Source organism: Caretta caretta, chromosome 9 (assembly GCF_965140235.1).
Source record: "Caretta caretta isolate rCarCar2 chromosome 9, rCarCar1.hap1, whole genome shotgun sequence".
Taxonomy (NCBI): Eukaryota; Metazoa; Chordata; order Testudines; family Cheloniidae; genus Caretta; species Caretta caretta.
In genome coordinates this window covers 59,748,912-59,765,491 of record NC_134214.1, presented here as the reverse complement: position 1 = coordinate 59,765,491, position 16,580 = coordinate 59,748,912, and the positions used below count along the sequence as shown (strand labels likewise).

Sequence of the window (16,580 nt, the reverse complement as noted above, 5' to 3'; positions counted from 1 at the left end):
CAGCTTGGGGCGGCAGAGGCTGGCGGGCAAGGGGCGGGGGGGTGTTTGCCTGGAGGGAGGGGCTGCCCCGGCCAAGGGGAGGCGGGCAGACGGCAGAGCTCAGCCCCATAGATGCGCTGTGTGCCGAGGAAGCCCGGAACCGCCCTGCCTGCTGCCCACCCCTCGTGGGGGCGCTGCCCCGCTCCGCCGGCAGGGCAGGGCGTGGGGGCTCGGCGCAGGGGTTGCCCTGTGCCCCGGCGGAGCTGTCCTTCCCTGCTCCCGGGCGCCCGGCCAGCGGGACTCCCGGCGGGGTGTGCGGGGGGAGGGCTCTCCGGGTGGAGGCGCCTTCGCCAATCAGCTGCCCGGGCGGGGGAGCCGCTCCCGCGGCGGGGCTGGGCGTGTGCACTGGGCTGACTGGAGCCGGGCGCTGATCAGCCGCTGTGGCTATTTTCCTCCCGTGGCGCTCGGGGCAGCAGCGGGGCGGCGCAGGGCCACTGTGGAAGCGCAGCGGGCTCGGGCGCCCAGGGAGCCGCTCCGGGCGGTGGGTGGACGGCCGCGGCCGGCTGGGTGCCCGCGATGGCCTCAGAGGAGTGCCGCTCGCCCGTGGGGCTGGACTGCTGCAGCTGCTGCCTGGACCTGGCCAACCGCAGCGGCCTGGAGGAGGGGGCCGGGGGCGAGAACAACAACCTGGGCAGCCCCACGGTGAGCAACTTCCGGCAGCTGCGGGCGCAGCTAGTGTGCGAGAACCTGAACGCCGACAAGCTGAGCAGCATCATGCGGCAGGACTCGCTGGAGCCCGTGGTGCGGGACCCCTGCTACCTGCTCAACCAGGGCATCTGCAACAGCAACATCGACCAGACCCTGCTCTCCATCCTGCTCCTCTTCCACAGGTGAGGCCGGGCGGGGCGCGCCGGGGTCCCTTCTTTGGCTGGCCAGGACGCACCGCTCCTCCCGGGGTGGGGCCCAAGGAAGCCCTGGGCCCACAGAGATTGGGGACCGCGGGCTTTGGTACATCTCCAGGGCACGGCCTGCCTCGTTAGGCACCTGCATACCTTTCAGAAAGTGCCTCTCCGTGGCCGGTGGCCGCTGAGCTGTCTCGGATCGGGGGCAGGAGCTGATCCAGCGCCCCCAGCCTGGGCTTAGCACCGTGGAAATCACTTCGGGCGGGGGGAACCGCCCAGCAGTGGGGAGGCCGCTGTCCTGGCGAGCCCGGGTGGGGGCTGAGAGTGGCGGATCTGGGCCCAGGGGTGTGAGTTGTTCACTCCGTGTTGTTAGTCGGTCCCTGGGGCGGATGCCCGGCAGCCTGGCTGCTGGGAGCGCTGGGGCATTGCGTGTATGCAGCCTCGGGTTGAGGTTACTGTCCGGCTCCCCCCTACGCACTGGCCACCTGTGTGATTCCCAGGACATGGTGCGCCTGCCTCCAGTCATGCTGCCAGGCCCACCCTGCTCCTCCGAGCTGGGCTTGGCTCTCGGACCCGCCGCTCCATGCAGGCCGCCGCTAGCCCTTTCCTAAACCTCCCCTGCGCTGCGCCTCATCACCTGCTGGGGGAGGGGGAACTGAGGCACACGGGGCGACCGCGGGAGTGAGTGGCAGAGTTGGGGGGAGAACCCAGGAGCCCAGGCTATCCCTGGCCTGCTTTGGTAGCTCGCCTGCAGCCTGTCTCTGTGCTCTCTCTGTTCTCTTCTGAAGTGGGTTATATCCCAGGAAAGCTTATGCCCAAATAAATGTGTTAGTCTTAAGGTGCTACAAGGACTCCTCCTTGTTTTCTCTGTGCTCCCTGATCAAACCGCCTTGGCCAGAGTGATGTTTCTGGGGTTTGAAAGGCGAATTCCCAGGCGGCCGTGGATCCAGCTGTAGTAACTTTGTCAACCCTGAGCAAAGGTGTTTTACGGCAAGCCTGTGCGCTCCGGGGCACCGGCCTGTTGGTCTGTGATCAGGGCTTCTTGGCTGTGCAGAGATGGGGCTGCCCAAGTCCCCTCCCTGTATGCGTATGGGTGCCCTGCACAACTGCATCACTGCCGCACCAGCGCAGTCACATCACAACCCTAGGAGTTTCCTCTGGTCCCATTCACCCGAGAACTGGGTGGCACCTCTGGCCGAGATGATCCTCAGAGACTGGTGTGAGAGAGGAAAATAGCTGGGGGCCGGGGGCGACACTGGGCGGGCTGTGGCTGTTTTGCAGGCTGTGTCTGAAGCCCTAGGGAAGGTGATCTGTCGTGGGGAGGTGGGGGGCAGCATTCCCTGCTATCTCTCTCTGCCAGGGGCGGGGGGAGAGCTATCTGCCCTGACTCAGCACTTCCCTCGCGGAGCATTAGCTCTTTAACCCTCCTGTGCCGGAGTTGGTTTCCTTTATACAGTCTGAGGCACAGGTAGGGCCGGTATTTGTCCGAGGTCCCAGCTGGAGACAGAGCTGGGCTGGCTCCATCAGGCCAGGCTTCTGTAACATTCCTGGGGATCTCACCTGAAGGAAAAAGGAATCAGGGCTGAACCACCTGCTTTGCTGTGTCCCCAGGAGGTGTTTAGGGGTGGACTGGTGGTGCAAGTGTGTGACATGGTGGCGTGTGGGGGGTGTTACAGCTTCCCCTGGAACCCGACAGGCCTGCTCACACCCTGATTAGCAGCTGTGTTAAGGGGGGCCTGGCTTTGTGTTCATTATAAGGTCTGGGGGATGTTCCCCTCCCACAGCAACCTGTTGTGGGTAAGTCAGAGTTGGGCAATATGCACATCTGTGCTCCCGCACACCCGCATCTGGGTAGCACCTCTCCCTGCCTCTGCAGCAACCTCCCCCTCACGCCTGCTTACATCTGCATGCATGTGCATTCCTGCATGTACACTTACAGGTACACACACACGCAACCCGGCATGCAGGGTTACAGGCTTACACAAACACGTGTGTAAGCTTGTATCTTCATATGCACATGTCAATGTACATACGGGTGCACTGGGACACACATGCCTGCACAACACACGCAAGCAGCCATGTGCAAAGCTGCACGTGCACATGCATGTTTCCATCTCAAACCAGTGTGCACGTGGCTCCTCATGCCTGCGCCAGTGCAGGACCAACATCTCGCTGCTGCCTGGTGGAGTTGACGGGGTTGGCAGCCAGTCAGAGACTGAGGCAGGCTGCTTGTTCAGAGCCACCCTAGTGGAGTCCCTCTTCCTGGGGCTTACATAAGTGGGGCTAGCACTCAGGTGGCAAAGGCAGGAGCTGGGCTGGGAGCCAAGGCGAGAGGCATTCCTGCCCACGCCCTAATGACCATGCCTGCGGGAGGCAGGAGCTGCCTCTCCTCCATCACAAAACCAATCAAGAGGAAAACGGCAGGGAGAAGAGTGAGTTCTCTCTCCCGGGGGAAACCGCCATCCCATAAACCTGTGGGCATTCTGGCTGGGGAAGGGAAATGAGACACTGCCTGGGCCCTTGGTCCTGGCGGAGCTCAGTGTAGCCCCACCATGTAAGAAGCAGGGTCTGGGCAGTGCCAGCAGCTCCTGGCATCACCCTCCTCACACTGAATATTGCTTCTACTCACTCTGCTTCATGCTCACTGCTGTTTAGATGGGAGGATGGTTGGTGGTTACTACAGGACATGCCTAGGAGCAGGACTCCTGGGTTCCATTGCTGCTCACTTACCAGCAGCCTTGGTCCAGTCCCTTATCCTCACAATACCTCAGCTTCCTCTTCTCTAACACTGGGATGATGATCTTGACTCCTCTCCCAGGGGGCTGCGAGGCTCAGTTTGTTCCTGTGTGCAGCATGTGGATGGCAGGACAAAGCATTCCTAGTGTGCACTGCCTCTCTGACCAGGCTAACATGCTGCTAACATGCCCCTGCATCATCTGAGCCAAGAGGGCTCCCTGCTGCACGCCACCCCGTTGTTCTGTGGGCACCTGGGGGTGATGTGCTTGAACAGGACGGGAACTGCCTGCATGGAGTTGAGGCCCAGTGCCTGGTGCATCGCCCTTGGGCATCTAGAACTGTGCAGAAGCCCAATATCTTTGTTTGTGGCTGTTCTGCTTCAGCCTGAACTTTCTCCTCCTGGCTAACGAGCCCAGAGAACTGAGAGCCAGTAGCGTGGCAGGGCTGCCTCGGGGGTGCTGGGTGAGGGCGCGTTGATAAACCACCTGCTAGGGACACACTAGAGTTGAGGCCCACCTCCGTGGCACCTTTGCTCCCTAGAAGCACTGGATGGGTTTATGGCCTTTGGTAATGAGGATTAATTCCCATCCCGGCAGGGGACAAGAAGGCCTGTCAGCAGCAGAATATCCAGGATGATCAGTAAGGTTTATGGATACACGACGCCCACCCTTGGGTAAACTCGGGCAGGAGACAAGGTGGGTGGTGCTCGCCACAGGCACAGGAGTCAGTCGAAGTGGAGTGGAGGGGCTTGAGCAGTGGAGCTGGGATCCAGACTGTGGGGGAGGGGTTGGATCAGCTTGGGATGGAGAGAGCCCCTGCAACTGTGTCTGGAGTGGGGCAGTTCAGTTCTAAGTGTCTGCCCCCATCCATGCTCAGGACACACACACTCCACCCCACCCCGCTTTGTACAGCGCTCCGAGCCTGGCGCTGGGATGGCTCTGCGCAGGCCTCTCAGCCCAGATTCTCAAAGGGAGTCTGGCTTCTTCTGGCATTGATTTCAGTGGAAGTTAGGGCCTCAATGAAATCTCTTTGAGCATCGGGGCCTACCAGCCTGGGAGGTACTGGCCAGGCCTCATCGCTCTGTCCTGGGAGTGTTGCTTCCAGGCGTGTTGCACAGCCTACTGCATATGCACACTTTCCTCAGCTGCATAGCCCGGCTGGGGAGAAGGCAGGCCTTCACACCTCTGCCAAGCAGATGGGGAAACCCTCCTGCCTGGAGAGTAAGCAGGGAGCCTTGATTTGTTTCACGCCCATGTGTGTCAGTGAGGGCACGAGGCTGTTCCCTGGCCTGTGGCTCTGAGAATGCAGGAGAAGGGAGCTCAGCAGCCAGTCGCTTCCCTGGTTGTGTGGCTCACCCCAGGATCACCCATCCCAGACCCAGCTGAGTCTGACTGCGTAGGCAGCAGCATGGAGGAGTGGAGGGGCAGCATCACCCCTTGAGACACTTATGACCACGTGACTGGCGGTGGACAGTGGAGTCTTGGCCCAGCTCTGACCATTGGCTCTCTGTGAGTTGTTTCAGGTGGTTCGGGGTGAAGGGTTTAAGCTGGAGCCTGGGCGGCGGCATGGAGCTGGAAATGGGGTCCCCAGGCCAGCCCTAAGCCCCACACGCTCTTGTCACAAGCCAAGCTAGTGTTTAGCACTTCTTCCCCCAGCCCCTCCGCACAGCATTGGGCTGCTGTGCCTTTTTTACAGGGGTGGGCAAGTGACCTGAGACTGCCTTTGGCCCAGCGCATGCCCCCACCAGCTCTGCACCTCTAGAGCTCAAGGACTCTGGCAGGCCTGATTGGCTTCCCCTGGCTCTCGCAGAGGCCTGGATATGCTGTGGCTGGCTCCACTGTCTTGGCTTCTGGCTCCCACCCCAGAGCCAGGCTCTGGGCTTGGCTCTCTGAGGGCCCTGGATCTGCTCAGAGCTGTTGCGACACCCTGTTCTCGCTCCAGCTCCTTAGAGTAATTAATGCCACCTGGGCCTTTTGTAAGGAGCTAAGGGGTTGCAATGCAGCAAGAAGCAAGGGGATGCCAGTTTGGGGGCTGTGCGCACACAGTCCTCCTGTCCTGGTGCAGGGAGGGGAGTCCTTGGGGAGACGCCCATCCCAGCAGGATTGTGTGATCGGCTCTGGGCAATATGGAACCCGAAGGATAATGAGAAATGTGAGGGAATTGAGAGAGGAGCAACAAGAATGATCCAGGGGACAGAGGGACTGGAGCAGAAACCTGAAAAGAGCTAAATGCCTCAAACATGTCAAATCAGCCAGGGAGCATGAGCAGGTGTAGGTGAGTGTCTTCAGAGAAGCGGAGCATGTGAAGGTAGAGGTGCTGCCTGGTGAATCCATGGGGCTGTAATAGGATAAAGCTGTGTGAAAGAAATTGAGGCAGGGGCCAGAGTTAGATTGTGGAACTGTCTCCCAAGATCAGGGGTGGAGGCCTCCTCACTGGAGACCATACGCTCTGCCCTGAACAGAGCCTGGATGATAGACTGCAGGAGAGACATAACAGGGCGTTGACATCTCCTGAGCCTAGCTTGCAGCTAAGATATAATCATTGTGTGGAGCCATTAGCCCTTAGGTCACTGGCGTTTTCCAGCCCGCCAGCCCTGTGCTAGATTAGGGCGCATTCAGTGCACATCCGCAGTCTCCAAAGGGCCGAACTGTCCATTCATGCAGCAGCACATGGGGTGCCAGTGGGCTGGGGCATCAGGTGCTCCCCTGATGTGCTCACTGGGTGGCCAGCTTTTGCAGGGTAGCTGCACCACTTGCTCCCATCGCTTTTCTGCACCTTGGGTCCTACTGAGGGAAGGATGCAGGAGGAGATGGGCAGGGGTAGCAGCGTTTAAAGGGCAGCATAGAGCTGTTAGGACTGGGACAGCTACAGCAAGCACATTCCAGGAAGGCACTGGGGGGTTGGCGAACACGTGTGTGGGGATGAGCTGGAGTCTGCTGCGTTCAGTGAGCGGCGGCTGTTCCTGTTTGCTACCGAACGGCAGGAGTCTCTCCTGGCCTTGGAAAGACCCTGCGCCTCCCTACCCTGCTCCCTAAACCCAGCCCCGCCACTGCTGCGCTCCCAGTAGCCCGGCACAGCCAGCCCACTCCCGCCTCTGATCCGGCTCAGCGCCCGCTGGCAGCGGCAGCGCGGAGGGGATCGCGGGGAGCGGGTCTGGCTAGGGCCGTGCCCAGCCCGTGTACAGCGCGGGCAGGGCTGGTTCGGGGCGGTGCCAGGCCGGGCTTCCAGACTCCAGAGATGCCAGCCCCGCCCCCCCGGCTCGTGCAGGGGCCTCTTCGGTACGGCCCGGCTGCTGGGGCTGGGCGGGGCTCCGGGCACGTGGGGCGCCAGGCGCGGAGGCTTCTTATTCAACAGGGCGGCCCCTGCCGGAGCCAGGCGCTGATTGGTGGAGGTCGGGCTGCCGGCCGGGGAGGGCGGCACGTGTACAGCATGCGGGGGCGGGGGAGGGGAGCGCTGAGGGGCGGGGCCGGCCAGTGACAGGCAGCTGGTGCTGGGGGGATGTCAACCGTGGTTAGCACTGTACAGACCCCTCTGCAGCCCGCTGCACCTAACAGCACTGTGTGCATGCTGTGCACGCGCCTCCACCCGCTGCACGGAGCAGAGCACACCGAACATGAGCAGCACACGCCACACCCATGGCACACATAACACAAACCACAGTGCAAACACCCCTCCACCCAACACATTATATAGCATCATGCACTGCACATTCAACACTGCACACTACATACACACAGTTACATACATTACACATGCTACCCATTACATGTGCCACGTTGCACAAAACTGCACATTCTATGCTACACAGTGTGCCACAACGTGCAGACCCCAGTGCACACCCAGCACAATCCACTCTGCCCACTCAACCATACCACCTACTGTACAGTATAAAACACTGCACCAAGATACAGGAACAACTCAGGATATGCCAAACAACACACTGCACAGTGTAAAAACTACACATACCACATTCTGCACCCACCAGGCAACACGAAACACTGGACATGACTGTAGAGACATGCGTGTACACACCCAGGATTTCAGTACACACATCGCACTCTGTACAACAGACCAAAACCAGGCCTGCATTCCACCAGCAGTCAATAGCCCTGTCATTGCAGCGATTCCATATGTATGCATCTCATGGGGCTCATCGCTGGTGGCACCTCTTCCTGGCCAAGCTCTGGTCAGGCATTGCGCCCTCCTCTGGCGACGCTGCAGCCCCTCTCACTCCAGGAACCGCAGCCTCCTCTTTGTGACGCTGCTCACTCTGGTTGGGTCACCATACGTGTTCCCTCCTTCCAGGGTATCTTGACAAACAGGCTCAGGCAGTCTTTCTGCTCACCACCCCATCAGTGCCCCTTCATCAGCAGCTGGTAGGGGGACCCAGACCCATCCTCTACCCCCGGTCCCGGCTCAGGGGCCCTCTCATTGGCAGCCAGATTTGAGCTACTCCAGACCTTGCTGCTTTTCCCCTGAGCCTTGCCTACTACTCTGGCTCTCCTCCTTCTCTGGACTCGGCAAGCCACACTCCCTCCTCCCAGGGATCGTAGGATACTTGCCTCTAGCCTCAGGCACCCCTCCCTTCTCCCAGGGAGTGACTGGAGACTCCTTCCCTCCAGCCCCTTCTGTTGCCAGCTTCCTGGCTTGTATAGGCCCTGCCTGTTCCTGCCCAGCTGAGCCTGTTCTTCAATCCCTGCTCCCTGACTCCTTCCCCATGTGCAGTCTGGGCAGTTAATTGGCCCCCGTAGCCATCTTAGCCCCTTCAGGCCTTGCGTGGGGCGAACACCCTGTCACAATGCTCACTAAAGCAATGATGGCCCAAGGCACAGCGGGCGTGTGAGACACTTGGCTGGGGAATCTGCCACTTGTCCTTTAAATTGCCCGGGCTGCTGCAGGGGGCACCTAGTGCTCTGCTCCATAGTCCCATTTTCCTGGCCAGCGCTCTCTGGATGGAGATGCCCCTCATAGCTGGCAGAGTTGGGGCTAAGAGCCAGGCCCCTGGGTAACGGTGAAGAGCTGATCCTGGTTACCTAGAGGTGTGCACTGAGCCCGGCTGTTCCCCAGATCTGGGTTCTGATCTGGCCCATTATAGTCAGACTCCTCCCTGTCCCTTTGCTTAGATGGTTCTAACAATGCGTGATTCACCCTAGGGCTGGCATACACCCCCCAAACTGCAGGCTGTATGCTAACGGCACGCTGTGTGCACAGCCCCCTGACACCTCATGTCCGTATGCCTTCCTGGGGCACTGAACCCATCGTGCTGTGAGGGGGAGTTCCCCGGAATAACCCAACTTCCTGTAAGGAACCCCCATCCTAGCAGGATGGGAGGAGTGTTAAAGGGCCAGCACTGTATTTGTTTTATACTTGGAAACCTTACAAAGGCCATTTGTCTCCCTCCCCAGCCTGGCATTTTCCTCTGCCAGGATTCAGCTGGTTAAAATGCTGCACTCGTCCCAGCGTAACCCCAACCACTGGGGGTGTGGTGCCTGGGGATCCACGCAACAGCTCCACCAGAGAACCCCACCAACCCCAGGCATGATAGTGGGCACCTAGAGCCGTAACCACTGTGGATCCCTCTGCGCAGGTGAGACCCAGGGCGTGCAGCCAGAAGGCAGAGCGGCACGGACACCTAGGGGGGAGGAGTGATGCAGCTGTGTGCCCCTCTGCACTTGAGCAAAAAAACGACCTTTGCACACCATCCAGGGGGACAAGGGGGCTGCTATAAAGCTTTTATTGGCCCAGATCACCTGGAGGAGCTGTGAGCAGCCATGCTGGCTAAAGTCACCCTGTCTATTTATACTACCCCTATCAAGACTGTATCTGAGTACACACAGCCATTAACTAACTTATCACCACACCACCCACGCAGCTCGCCCAAGGTCCCCCAAGGAGCCAGGAATGATCACCTCACAGCCTGTGCTGGCACTTAACCACAGGGACAGCCTTGTTCTCAGGTGGCCACCCTGCCTCTCCCATGCTGGGTTCCTTGTGTGCAGTTGGTCATTGTGTATTTAGATGTGTATGGGGGGCGGAGGGGGAAGGGATGAGTACACCCAGTGTGTGGGCCCAGCACATGGAGGAAATACATTGAACTAAACTAATAGCCCCTCCCTGCACCACATTGCATGGGTAACCTAGTGACGGGCGGAAGGAGAGCCTGGCACCAGACTCCACCTGGCTGCAAACTTGAGCCCTACTGTGCCCATGCCCTGCAGCTGGAAGGCTGGCCTTGGGGCTAAAGCACTGGGCTGCCATTCAAGAGCCCCAGGTGCAACTCTGGCTCTGCCACTGACTTCCCCAGTGAGTCCCTTCCCACTCTGTGCTCAGCGCCCCATGTGTTGGACATGAGAAGAAGCTGCTTCCCCTGGTGGTGGGTGCTGCGGGCTGGTCAGTGATGTCTGTGGAGAGTTCGGTCATAGAGCCATGGGGGGTCGCAGAAATGCCTAGAGGCTCATACTGCTCTGTGGGAGGTGATGAAGCTGAGCCCTTCTGTGGGGGGCGGTGCTATGGATTCTGGTTGTATCCTCTCCAGGCACTTTGCCCGCACTAATGAACCTTGCCTTGCTGTGGCTGACATTCGGTGTCCGGAGGTCCCAGGCTGACAGCTGTCTTTGTCGCTCACTTGCTGTGAGGCCATGGCTGAGTCACATTCAGCTCCTGCGCCGTGGGCACCCCAGGGTAAGGGTGCTTTGAGATCCCTAAGTGGACAGGTGTTGTGTGTGTGTGGGGGGGGGGACCACATCATTCTACTCAGGTTTCACACAAGGAAATGGAGACCCAGAGAGGAAGTGACTACGATGTGTATGGGGGCATACAGTTCTGTTTCCTTATCAGCTGCGGCAGAAATCCCATCACAAAACTACTGCTGTTTGCCCATTGCCATGGTCTCTGCAGGCTGCCCCTACAGCTGCAAGGACCCATGGAAGAGGGGAATGGAGCTTTGCCAGGACTTGCGCCCCGAGACAGCAGCATGCTAAGGAACTGCAGGGAGCACCGTGCAGAGTGGGGGAGTTGTCTCTGCTGCCCCAACCCACCCCTGAGCAATGAGAGGTCCTGAACTGAGCTCCTGGGGAGCCACAGGTCCCCTTCAGCTGTGCCCGGAACACGCTGGAGGAAAGAGCCCCCCCAAGTCTGTCTGTCTGTGCTGGAGACATCATGGGCCTAATTCTCCACTGCTTGCATCTCGTGTGTAATGCCAGGTGGGTGTCAGTGCTGCACAGGGCTTCGCTTCCATTTTACGATGGTGCAGGGCACTGGGAAATCCGGTTCAATACATCTAGGCCCCCCTGGCTCTCAGACTCAGCGAAGATTAATAAGAACTAGTATTTCACCTTTCCATTCCGGTAGGGTTTGGTGCTGCCTCTCAGAATTGGGACCCTATGTGCCAGGCACCGTACAAACACAGATGAAGTTCTGGCAAAGACACTGCAGAGGTCCACCAGAGAGCATGCAGAGCCAAATTCCCACCCTGGCCCATTGTTCCTTTGGCCTTTCTCTGTCTAGTTTACAGGGTTGCTTGTTGCACTTAAAGAAAATGGCTCTGGGATGCAAATCCAGGTGACATTGGTGTAAAAGGAGATCTGCCCCTCCCACAGATTTGCATGGACGGTGCAGATTTAGGACAAGCCTATGTGATTTTTGGGGAGACATTTGTATAAAGTCAAGCTCCGGCCAGTTTGCTTTAGCTCTACTGAAAATATCCCGGAGGAAAACGGCACTGCCCAGGCCTCACGCATCAGGTTCACAGCCAGAAGGGACTTCACTTACAGGGACCCTCTTGCTTTAACACTTCTTTGTCTATGCAGTCCCTTGGCAAGTCAGGGGTGGGTGGGCTAGAGCCAGGCACAATGCAGATGCTGGTAGTGTCAGCATCTCTGAGACCTGGCAATACATCACAGGACTTGGCAGGTACGCTCCCTGTCCGGGTGCCCCCCACCCCAGCTCTGACCTGTAGCTTCCATGCTGTCCTAGGTGTTCCGACCAGCTCTGCTGATGTCCCTAAATCCTCACCTGCAGCTCCCGCCCCCCACTATTCCAGCCCTGGCTCCCCACATACAGCTTGGCTTACAACCCTCAATCCTGATCTTCTGCATCCCCTGCTACTACAGTGCTGGGCTCCCCCATGGAGCTCTGCTGATGCCCCTCAGTCCCAGTTCCCACCCACCCCTGGCCCATGCCAGTCCTCAGCAGAGGTTGCTGCCCCTGCTCAAGCATGTGGACAAACTGGCAGTTGTAAACTCAGGCGAATGGGATGACATTCGTCAGCGTTTGCAGGGGCTGCGGCCGTGCTAAGTGTTGCTATTAGTACAGGATTTCCATGCTGCTCCCCAGAGAGCTGCCACTCCTCCCAAGTCTGTCGTCCTGTGTCCTGCCAACAGGGCCTGCAGCATGTTAGAGCCCTGCACTGTCTGGGACTGGTGGTGCTGTGAGAGCTTCCTAGGACGGTGTGCCAACCCACAGCTCCACCCCCGCCCCGATGGGTCTAGAACAACACCACCACTCAGCACGTCCCCTCCATAGGTGGGAGTCTGCTACAGGTCGCTGCCTCTTACAGAGGGGGAAACTGAGGTATGGGGTGGGCAAAGGAACACATGGAAGGTTGCAGATCAGTGGTGGAGCCAGGAACAGAGCCAAGTAAAGCCGGCTGCCAGCCCTGTGCTTTAACTCCTAGACCATGCCTGGAAAACTTTTACTGTGGTGCTGCAAGAACCACCCTGCCGCCCCTATGGCGCAGCTTGGAAATCGCAACATGTTGCCCACCCGCACAGCTGAGACCCCTCAGCGGCAGGCCAGCTTCCGGGGGATTAGGAATTGCAGTGTCACTGAGGCTATGAATAGGGTCTAGCGTGAGCAGCGAGTGAGCCGTGGCAGCAGCCGGGCGGGGGATGTGGCTATAGATGGATCACCTTGTGCTGAGGAGTGGGAAAGTGCCGCCCCATTTGGGATGGATGTGGCTGGTACAGGCGAGTGCTAGCTAATAAATGAGTGGTCGTGTGTTAGCGCAGCTTGTCACCCACGATAGCCACTGCCACCGCCCCTGGTGCTCATCTGTTATCCTGTGAAAGAACCAGGCCCCAGGCTCGCTTGGCAAGGGGAGAGGACTCTGCCCAGGAGGGCAGCGGGTGCTGGGCGTGCCGAGAACAGTTCATCTCTCTGACTTCCCGGGGACTTTGCAACTGTTTGGTTTGGCCTGTGTTGGAGGCAGGCCCCGCACAGTGGAGCTGGGCTGTGGATTGGGTACAGAGCTGCCTTCTGGGTCTAGGCATTGGCTCAGTCCCTTCTGCGTGGGGGTTGGGGTTGCTGCTAGATAGGCACAAGCTGCCCTGGTGTTGACTCCCACCTGGTACGGGGCAGGGAAGGTCCCAGACAGCATCTTTGCCTCTCCCCTCTGGGGATCCCCTCCCTGCACGTGCACCCCGGGAACGCCCTGGTCACCATGGAGGAGAGCTGGCTGCACTCCCTGGATCTGGGGCCCACTGTGCAGGGGCAAGCAGCTGCCCGGCCCTGAGAACAACAAAGGACCATTTGAACAGCGTGGGCCATGAACCAAGGATGGGGACGAGGTGGGGGAGGGAGAGAGAGAAACTGAGACAGGCTGGCAAATGTCAGGGCCTAGACAGGGAGCCCAGGGTGTTCTGGAGAGCAGCGTGGGCAGGGCAAACCCTGTCAGGCACAGGAGGGGAAGGGTGGGGGGAGGGCGTTGGCTGGGGGCTCTGGAGACTTGGGGTTGATTCCTGGCTCTGCCTCCAGGCTCCCTGTGTGATCTTGAGCCCATTACCTGTGTTGCTCTGGGCCCCAGTCCCATCTGTGCAAGGGGGAGAATGCGGCTTCCAATGCCTGGGGCTGGGTGACTGGGAAAGTCTCCCATGGGCATCAAGTGTCCTCCAACGGCTCGAATCCTGTCCCTGCTCAGGTCCTTCAAGGGAGGCCCAGGACTTGCACACCCAAGGTGTCCAGGCTGGGAGTGACTCTCACTTCCCCGTTTTCAAGGAGCACTTTCTGTCAGTGGCAGTACACGTGTGTGCAAATGTGCTCTCCCCCAGCTGCGCACGCACGCAGCCCTGGACACACGGTCACACGTAGGCACGCCCAGGGGCCTGCTCCCCAAAGGACAGCATGCAGCCTGTGGTCCGAGCTTTCCCACCCAGCCAGTAGCAGGCGTGACTGCACCTGCTCGGTCCCAGACACGTCAGGTCACAGGAGGCTGCTCTGGCAGGACGCACCAGAGATCTGAACACTTTGGCAAACCCTATGTGCCTATAAGAAACCCTTCCATGTTTGTTGGGGTTCCCCCTGACTAGTCAGCAGCGGGGGTGCTAGTCAGTACAGTGCCTTCTCTGCGCAGCTCTGTAAAGTCCATGAACGCTGCTGAAAGTGCCGGCCCCTGTTGTGACCATGGTCGCAAAGCGCCTTAGGGCGCCAGCTTTCCTGCCTGGGCTCTGAGCATGGCTGTGCAAAGAGCCTTTGACTTTTGGGGGGTGTGGGTGTATGTATGCGTGCATGCACTCGCTAGTGCTCACACCTGCAGGTGGAGTCTGTGGAGGGACTGGGGGAACCGTTCTCCGTGAACAGTTGACAGGCTGAAGGCCCCCCCTTTGCTCTGCTGAGTTATCTGCAAGCAGGTTGCATGGTTTGTAAGTTTCTCCTCTCTCCTCAGCTAGGAGAGGAACAGGCTGGGTGGGGAACTGCAGCTAGTGGCATTTCTGTGATGAGGCTGCTGGTCGTGGTTGGCCATAGGTTGTTGCTTAGGGCCGCTGGTGTGGACTAAGAAGCTCCCTTTCTCTCTTTGTGATCTACCTGCTCCTAGCCCATTGATAAACCTGTTGTAGATAAATCATTGTGTGAGGGCTTCTGATGGGGTCGCCTGCAAACTTCTCTGCCCTGCTCTGGGGAAATCTCACTGTCTTCATGTGAATGTTTGTGAATGAACAAACACCAGAGATTATGGACAACAGCGAGGGAAACTGGCAAGGTTCCTCACTTGGCAATTCACGGATACTTTGTGCTTCCTGCTCCTGGCTCTAGTGTGAGAGATACCTGTATGCAGGGTGCATGGTGTGTGCATATGTCATTGTAGTTGTGCTGGTGCGAGTGTGTTTATGTACATGCCATGTGAATGGTGGGTGTGTATGACGGAGATGGGTGTGCAGGGCACATGTGTATCGTTCTGGTGCTGCTCCTGCAGAAGTGTTGCTCTCCCTGAGGGGCATAGTAGGTAATAAAAGGCCCAGGAGAACAGGCAGCTGTCTAGAGAACAAATAAGACCTTCCTTTATGAGTGTGTTCTATTCTGGAGATCAGAGGAGCCTCCACAGTGTTTGTTCATTAGTCATTGTTCCATGTCCAAGCAGGCGCTCGGAAAATTGCAAATCTGACAACTTCCCGCATTCACAAATCCAGCCCCAAGGAGGAGCCATGGGTAGAAAACCAAAAACCGATCTCTTTCCGCCCTGTGCCCCTGCATCTCAAGCTGCTGTGCTAGTACATCTGATTGCCTTTCATTGGAGCCGTGGGGGCTCGGGTTTCTGGAGCAAGTCCTCTTTTGGCAGGATTACCCTTTAATCCTGCCTTTATACAGCTTGTGATCTGTCTGGGTCATCACCCATCCTGGAGCCTGCGGCATGGCCCAGAGCTGCATACCTCCTGGGCTGCCGCCCCGCAGGACACTCACCGTGTGTGTGTACACGCGCAAGAGTTATTAAAAGGCTGCACGCTGTCCCCGGGCCGTAGCTCGCTGGTCGGCACGGAGGTATATTTGTGCAGAGTAGCACGTTGCTGGACGCAGGACAGAAGTTTGTCATTCTCTCTCTCTAAATATATTTCAGGGGATTTTGCTGTCCCGGTAAATGATGACCCAGGGTGGGGCAGTTGAGGGAAATTACTCCACAGGCAGCTCTGAACAGCACAAATCCTGGGGCCGCATGCTGAGCCCCTCGCTCATTTTTTTGCTCTGGGCAGACTCCCACTGCATTCAGTGAGTGCTTGAACCTGAGGCGGGATACAACATTTGCCCTTTGTTTGGGGGTCCCCCAGCCATTTAAAACACTCGCCTTCGACTGGCAGCCCTGACCTGACCAGAGTCCGTCTTGCTGTCTAGTGGGAGCCTGGAAAGCCGGTTTCCCTCCTGCATTCGTGCTGGCGTGAGGGGGCGTCTATGTCATGCTCCGTGGTTTCAGTGTTAAGTGTAGCGTTCGCCCTGCAACCTTGTGAGTGGAGGGGAAGCTGTTCGTGGGGTGCTCTGACACCGGGACACCCAGGATAGGGGTCTCTTGGCAGCTGGATGTTCACCAGTGGCAGGAGGCTTAGAAATGCCAACGCTCGTTAAACCCGTTAGTGTGATAACCCGGCAGCGAGTGCTTTAGAGCTGTTTAGGACATTGCCCGGGTTGGGGACTGGAGCTTTATGAGGCAGCAGAGATAGAGCTGCAATCCTCTCACTCCAGAAGCTTGAGCAAGGAGAGACTCCCCATTTGCAGCCAGGGCTTGACACATGGTTGTGCAGAACCGATTGTACCCAGCAGAGGGCAGCGGTGCACACACCCTTGTCCAATACAGTTGACCATTTATGGGAAGAAATGCGCCTCGCTGGGTGACATCTGGGAACACGATGCCGAGTGGCTAGACGCAGTGCAAGGCAGCGGGGGCCAGCAGCCCGCCCCATGTGGGCTGGACCGTGGCTCTTTGCCAAGCTTGGGGCTTTCCAACAGACGCTACAGGTACAAGCCCAGCAGATGGCTTGTTGTGTTAAATGTCAGCAAGGGAAGAGTTTTAACTCAGTGTCCCAGCTTAAAATACCCAGGATTCTTTGCAAAGGCCAAGCAGGATATTAATAACCGGCTCAGCCCTGGTGCATGCAAAAGGGAAGTTTGTGCGTATCCTTGGCCGACCTCTTGCAAGGAGACTCAGCTGAGCGGGCCAGGACAATGGCCTGCGGCTCTGTCGATAGATCACAGAGCCACCTC

General features: G+C 58.5%; 1 protein-coding gene across 1 annotated transcript in view; it reads left to right on the top strand.

The window, feature by feature from the left end:
• Positions 1-422: 422 nt before the first annotated feature.
• Positions 423-16,580, top strand: part of TSC22D3 (TSC22 domain family member 3) — a 50,018-nt gene continuing 33,860 nt past the window's right edge. Inside the window, exon 1 of the mRNA XM_048863522.2 lies at positions 423-869. Coding sequence (XP_048719479.1) covers positions 556-869 — 314 coding nt within the window. The 5' untranslated portion in view covers positions 423-555. The remainder of the gene's footprint in view (positions 870-16,580) is intronic.